At 47.7% G+C, this 7,466-nt stretch overlaps 1 protein-coding gene across 1 annotated transcript in view; it reads left to right on the top strand.

Annotated features, from left to right (window-relative positions):
* The first annotated feature begins 966 nt into the window (after positions 1-966).
* Positions 967-7,466, top strand: part of ANKS6 (ankyrin repeat and sterile alpha motif domain containing 6) — a 68,970-nt gene continuing 62,470 nt past the window's right edge. The window contains exon 1 of the mRNA XM_006863192.1: positions 967-1,316. Within this exon, the coding sequence (XP_006863254.1) occupies positions 967-1,316 (350 nt within the window). The remainder of the gene's footprint in view (positions 1,317-7,466) is intronic.

Here is a 7,466-nt window from a genome sequence, read left to right as displayed (position 1 = left end):
CAATACGCTTGTCAAGTTGAAAAAAAAAAAAAAAAAAAGCAAAGATTCAGAATTGCATGTATAATCCCGACCCATTCTTTTAAAAAAATAATTTATGCATTTATTAAGGCTTAAGGAACTTGGTGTGGCACTGTAGGGCCAACACTGGACTTCGAGCCACCAGGTCGGCAGTTCAAACCCACAAGCTGCTCCTCCGAAACCCTATACACTCAGTGGCACTTAACAACATTAAACTTGCAAGTGACCATTCTACTCAAAACAAACTTTAATCTAAAAGAAGATGTGGGAAGGATGATGTCTGATTTACAGACACAGAACTGAGAAGTAAAGGGCTGAAGCTGGCCTTCAATTTAATTGGACGGTTGCTGGCATTAGGACTCAGTCTCTTGGTATCACTTTGCTGTGCTTCTCTGTGTGGCAGCTTCACTCTCCGGTAGGCTGTCTTCAAGTGGTGGCAGCAGTGTTACCAGTTTGGTTTACAGCATCTGTGGAGCACACTTTGAGAACTTATGACAAAGGATGAGGTTCATGAGTCGCTTGTAGCCTAAACAGTCCTGTCCAGCTGAAGGACTGCTATACTAAGAGCCTTGCAACACTTTCTGAGGGTGTCCGTTTGTTCTATAATTCAGTCAACAGGCATCTACAAAGCGCCGCTTCAGTGGATTTCGCAATGAAAGAATTGGAGCAGTCACCCCGAGCTCCCAAACGAGCAGGAAATCTTCAGCGCAGTGAGAAAAGGCCGCAAGCAGACGGCCAGACAGCGGTCCCTCCCAGACGCGGGCGGTGGAGGCGCGACCCCGCTCCGGCGCGCGCCTGGCACACAGTAGGCGCGCAGCGCCGTCCGGGGCGCGCAGTCAGGGAAGCCAGCGGCGCGCGCTCGAGGCGGGCGGAAGGGGGCGCCGGCGCTCGGTATCCGGGGGCGGAGCCGGCCGGGCGGGCGATCTCCGGCCGCTGGCTCGGGCCGCGATGGGCGAAGGTGGACTGCCCCCGGCCTTCCAGCTGCTGCTGCGCGCTTGCGACCAGGGAGACACGGAAACGGCGCAGCGGCTGCTGGAGGCTGGGGCGGTGGAACCGGTGGAGCGAGGCGCGGAGTCCCAGCCAGGCGCGGAGGCGGCGGGGGCCGAGACAGCCGGGCCCGGGGCGACGGCGGCCGGGGCACTGGTGCCCGTGGACTGCTCGGATGAGGCAGGCAACACGGCGCTGCAGTTTGCTGCAGCCGGGGGCCACGAGCCGCTGGTGCGCTTCCTGCTGCGCCGCGGAGCCTCGGTTAACAGCCGCAACCACTACGGCTGGAGCGCGCTCATGCAGGCGGCCAGGTAGGGGTCAGGGCGCCCGCGGTCCTGGGGGTGGCGGCCAGCCACTCAAGCGGCCTCCAGATTTCCCTGGAGGTAAAGAGTCAGACTCCCTAGCAAGAGTTAGAAGCGTAAACTTTGAGCAAGTTGAGATCTTAAAGTGGAAGCACTTTTTAGATGACATAAAATGAGACGTTTAGGAATACTCGCCTTCCAAAACAAAATTTTGGAGTCTGCGAGTAGAATCTTGGGGACTCTTAGAATCATAGAGTTGTCCGTTTATTCTTTCTTGTAACAAGGATTTCCTAAGAACCTACTTACCCACCCCTAGCTTGGTGTTGGGGATACTGTGTGACTAGGAGAAATCCCCAATGACAGCAGCTCATAGGGCCTTGGGCAATCCAGCCTAAGAACCGGGCTTGATAGAGAGTGACTCAGTGTAGGAAGTGGAGAAGGGTTTCTGGTAGAAATTATTAATATCCACACCGAGACTCAAGGATGCTTCAGAATTAACCAGGATGGAAGAAGGAGGTTAGAAATCCATGCAAAGGATTGGAATCAAGAGCAGATGTGTTGTGTGTGTGTTCTTTAGCTGCCATGGAACCGCCTCTCCCCTATCTTATGACAACCCCAACATTACATACTGGTTTTCTTGAATGTAGTTGTCTGGTGTGGCACTGTGAGCTAATGAATGCACTGGACTGCAAAGTTGTGGTTCAAGCTCACTAGCCGCTCCTTGGAAACCGTGTACAGGGTCATTATGTCTCAGAACCAACTCAACGGCACTTAACAACAACAACAACAAATCTTTAGTGAAGCTGTTCATGAAGCCAGTGGCCTTTCTATACCTGTACACAAAAACCTTCTTTATTTGTTGTTTTAAGTGCTGTTGATTCAGCTCTGACTCTCAGCGATCCTGTTAAAGGGTTTCTGAGGAGCAGCTTGTGAGTTTGAACCCCCCACCGTGTAGTCCAAACCGACCTTGTGGTCCAGTGCATTTTCCTGCAGCACCCCACACCAGGACTCCTATTCCTAATAGCTGATGGTTTGTGTTAGCCATTTCTGAAAAACATTCACAGTAGACCTGGTGGCTCTTGGCAAACAACATCCATTTATTTAGCATATCCCTTTACTGTTCTGGTCTCATCTGGACTGTAAGTCCACTGTCAACTCTATGTCTGCTAGGTGGCTCTGGTTTTGAGGACTGATTGGTTGTTAGCTGGAGCTGCAGGCGCTGCTTTTCTATCATCCTCCCACAGGCTAGCCTGGGCTTGTTCATGGATCAGCAACAGGGTCCCTAGGCTTGGAAGCCCACAATGGGCCTCTGCCCCAGTCTTAGACAAAGCAAGTCACAAAGCCAGCCTAGAGTCAAAAAGTGGGACATGAACTCCACTGTTAGATGGGAGGAATGGAAAACTCTACTTCCACATGCTTGAATACAAGGAGAAGAATTACTGCTATCACTTTGCAACAATGTACTACACTCATGTTTATTGAGCACCTCCTAGTGTGGCGTTGTGGGATAAAGCACTGCATAAGGTCGGCTTGAACTGCAAGGTCGGCAGTTCAAACCCACCAGCCACTCCTCAAAAACAATACACAGACTATGAGTCAGAACTGATGCTACGGTACTTAACAACAATAACACATACAAGCCCAGGAGCTTGGTGGCCCAGTGGTTAAGTGCTTGGCTGCTAATGAAAGGTTGGCAGTTCGAACCCACCTGCTGTTCCACTGGGGAAAGGATTTATTAGTCTGCTTCTGTAAAGATTTACAACTTCTGAAACCCTGTGGGGCAGGTCTGCTCTGTCCTCTAGAGCCACTGTGAGTTGGAATCGATGCGATGACAATGGGTTTGGTTTGTTTGGTTTATGCAAGTCCTGTCTCTGACTATGTGCTGAAGGTACTATTGCCACCATTTTGCAGGAAAGAAATAGAGAGGTCAAGTAACTTGCCCAAGGTCACACAGCTATCAAGTGGAAGAACCAAGATTTGAACTTGGGTAGTTTAACTCATGAGCCTGCACTTCCTCAACCACTTTATTAGGGTAGGACCCCGTGAAGCAGCAGCATTTGAAGACTAGACAGAGGAAGAAGTAGTTGGGGGTTTAGTAGGAAAGTGAGATTAAGGACAACTCTCCCTGAGAGTGGGAGGGGGAACACAAGGATCCATTTAGTAGAGGGTCCTGGTGCCGATGCTGTAGGGTAAACACTAGACTGCTAACCACAAGGTCAGTGGTTCAGACCCACCAGCCACTCCCCAATAGAGTCGCTAGGAGTCGGAACTGACTGAGCAGCACTTAACAACAACAGTGGGGTTGGATTTGTGGCTGGTGAGGGCCCAGGGGGAAGGTAATGGTGGAGGGCTGAGTGGACACCACATGTGACCATCTTCCAGGGAGCTGGGCCCCGAGTGGAGGGATGCTTACAAAAGAGAAAGGGACAGTGAATCCTCTCAGCCTTGTCCCCTGTTCCCTCAGATCTCAGCCACCCCTCAGTTTCTTGCAGAACCTTCTAGAATTCCTTTTTACTGGGATTTCTCCACCTTCAGTATTGTTGACATTTTAGACTAAATAACTTTCTTTGGGGGTTTGGGAGCTGCCCTGTGAATTATAGGATGTTTATCAGCATCCTTGATCTCTGTTCAGTAGGTGCCAGTAAACACCACAGGTGTGACATTCAAATACCAGGAGGCATTTTTAAAGTTTGTAGAAAAATTCTATTAACTTTTTTTTTTTCATGTTTTATTGTGAATTATGTGATAGTTTACATGGGAGAACATTAGTTTTACATTCATCCTATCCTATATCGTTTCATTGCCATGGTTACAATCCCCTCCATGCATCATCAACCAACTAAAGGGTATATACCCTAGAGCCCCTCTCCCTCTCTGTGTCTAAAGTCCCTACGTGTTCCCTCTCTCCACGTCATCATCTCTGCCTCCATCTCAGGCATCACTGCTTCTCTATTAACTTTTAATTTCAGTTTTCTGCAAACTTTTTGAAGCTCTCTCATATATGTATAAGCAAATCAGATTGTTGATTCCATTCCCCTCTCCCTTTTACACAAACTAACATCCAGTTCTGTACCTTGCACTTTTTACTTAATGTTCCCCCACAGTCTTTCCATATCTGTACATAAAACCCTTCATGTAGCCACGTAATATTCCACTGAATGGTCATTTGTTTCCCTAGTGATGGTCATTTGGGTTGTTTCTAGTCTGTTGCTATTATACTTATGCTGCTTGAACAAGATTATCTGTAGGAAAGTCCCCAAGAATTGTCATTTTGATGGAAATTGCCAAATTGTCATCAGGTACATTAGTTTCCTATGACTGCTGTAGAAAGTGCCCTGAGTTAAGTGTTGGGAAGTCACAGTGAACAAATTATCAAAATTGTTGTAAAAGATGGATCTGAGGGGGAACGTGAGGGGTGCGTGTTCCTTGTCTCTGTCATTGGCACTACCACTCAGTTAGCTTTTATAACTCCAGGCCAGTCCTTGTCCCCAGAGATTGCCCATTCCACCTTGGTAAGTGCCCTAGGAGCTACACCTTTCTCTCCATCCAACCCCTGACCTCCTTGAACCCGGGACCCCAGCACGGAATGCCTCTCCCATGATGGCTCCCTTGGTCATTGAATCAGGCTATTGAAGACTCTGTGCCTAGACTGCATTTTATTTTCTTGTGGATGTTTTAGTATCAGAAAATTTTCACTTAATAATTAGTCTGTTCCAACTCACAGCAACACTGTATAGGGTATCTGAGGATTTAAAAAAAAAATCTTAAAGGGTGCAGCTTGTGGGCTTAAACTGTGGACCTTGTGGTTCATAGTCCTGTGCTTATTTAGAATCACCGTGCTCCCCTTTTAAAAATAAAGTTGTTGTTAAGTGCCATCAAGTTGGTTCTGACCCATAGCGACCCTGAAATTGGTTTCCAGTAGAAAGCCAAGTGCCTTCAACAAATGAGCTCTTTCAGTCCCCACAGAACCTTAGGAACTGGATTCTGTTATCATTCCCTATTTATGGATGTGGAAATGGAGGCACAGAAACTTTTAAGTAACTTGCTCAAGGCCACAAAGCTAGTGAGTGGCAGAGTCTGGTTCACACCCAGGTGACATGGCTCCTGCACTTTCAGCCATGACCCTGTATCACTGTTTGGTGTTGGCCACCAGGAAGCTACTCCTTAAATTTGCGAGCATCTTCTGTCAAAGGGACAGGGTTGCATGGTGTGTAGGGTGTATTTGAACTTCACCCTTCATCTTTGACCTTCCTTTTTCTGTCTTCCTTTCCTGCCACCACTGTGGCAGCAGAGCAGGGCCCCAGCCCCTTGTCTAAGTGGTGGGAGTGTCCCAGGTCTCCAGGCACAGGTGTTATTGATGGAATTAATTGGTCATCACAGACGCTGTTCAGAGAGCCGAGGCGTCTCTGTTTTCAGGAACTGCAGAGTAGGAGCGGGTTGTCCACAAAGTGATTTCAGCTTTAGTTGAATCTTTGTGTATTTTCAGCCTAATTGAATGAGATCATGAGATCAGAAAACATTCCAAATTTCAAGATTTCTGCCCTAATTTAGCCCTTTCTCTGGCATTGTAGAAGAACTGGGATTTTGGGTTCTAGGATAGAGGTTAAACTTCTGACTCTTTCACTTCAAAATGCGAGGCTTTAAGTTAATTACTTCCCACTCTAATCTCTAGTTTCCTCATCTGTGAGATGAGGATTATCAGTTCATGTCAGGGTTTATTAAGATCAAATGAGATAAATATGTGTCAGCATTTTATAATCTGCTATTAGGGATTATGCTAGATTTTATCTTATCCTTATTAACTAAACAGTGTTCTCTTTTTAAAATATCTACTCCCATGGAGTCCTGGTGTGGCTCTGTAGGATAAACACTCCACCACCAGGCTGGTTTGAACCACAAGGTCGGCAGTTCAAACTCACCAGCCGCTCCTAGGAAACCCGGTACAGGGTTGCTGAGTCAAAATTGGTTCGACGCCAATTAACAAGTCTCATGGAGGATACCACACTTCTTCAATCACTTCCTCTGCCCATCTCAGGACCTTCCCCTAACTGGTTATGTCAAGTATCGATTCACTCACCCACTCACTCAACAAAATTTTTGGTTAGCTGCCAGCAAGTTGATTTTGACTCGTGGTGACCCATGTGTTCATGTTGTTAAGTGCCATTGAGAACTGCTCACAGGGTTTGTATTTTCCTATAAACATATGGCCAGGTCTTTTCTTCCAAGGCACCACTTATGGGTTCCAATTTCCAATCATTATGGTCCTTAAAGATTTCATTTTTTACCCATGGGATGGCTGGTAGTTTCAAATTGCTGACCTTGAGGTCAGCAGCCCGACTCATAACCACTACGCTACCAGAGCTCCTTCAGAAACCCTATAGAGGGTCGCTATGAGTCAGAACCAACTCCACGGCACTTAACAACAAACAACAGAAATGTAACAAAATGTGCTAAGCTCTCGTGATTGTGATTGTTAGCCACCATGCTAGGTGCTAGGGAAGTAAGAGTGCGGAAACCCAGCCCTGTCCTTGGAGAGCCCACAGTCTAGTGGGTGGGGATACACTGGCAGATGCTCAGAAGAGGAGTGTCTAACCTAGTCTGCTGGGAAGCTGCTCAGAGGAGGTGACATTGGGAGTTGAACCCTGGAGCCAGATAGAGTGTGTGCTAAGGTGAGACGGAAGATCTGAGGAGAGCCAGGGAGGCAGGGGACAGAGCAGTATGTTGAGCTTCCTAGGAAATACCTGTGGGAGTTTGGAAGGAATGAGGTTGTTTGGCTACATAGGCAGCCCTATGGGGAGTGACTTACAACTATGGTTTGGAGCAGCCTGGAGGAGGGGCAGGAGGCTGGGGGCAGGCAGCTTTCTGTGTTGGAAAAGAGGCCCAGCCCCCCCATCTGCAGTTCACCAGGCTCTCCCTCCACGGGTTGAGGTGGCCCTGTGCGTTCAGGTTCATGGCCCCGGAGGTATTCATAAGTTCAGCCAGCACTTCAGACTAGAGTGCAGTCTTGGCTCTGCCTCCAAAGGGTTTTGTGTGTTTTTTTTTTCTTAAATGATTTATTGTGAATTATGTGACAGTTTACATGGGAGAACATTAGTTTTACATTCATTCTATCATCTGTCTATCCTCTCATTGCCATGGTTACAATCCCCTCCATGCAAT

This window comes from Chrysochloris asiatica, unplaced genomic scaffold (genome assembly GCF_000296735.1).
Source record: "Chrysochloris asiatica unplaced genomic scaffold, ChrAsi1.0 scaffold00053, whole genome shotgun sequence".
NCBI classification, from domain to species: domain Eukaryota; kingdom Metazoa; phylum Chordata; class Mammalia; order Afrosoricida; family Chrysochloridae; genus Chrysochloris; species Chrysochloris asiatica.
The sequence above is the reverse complement of the archived record's forward strand: the minus strand, read 5'-3'. Positions and strand labels throughout refer to the sequence as shown.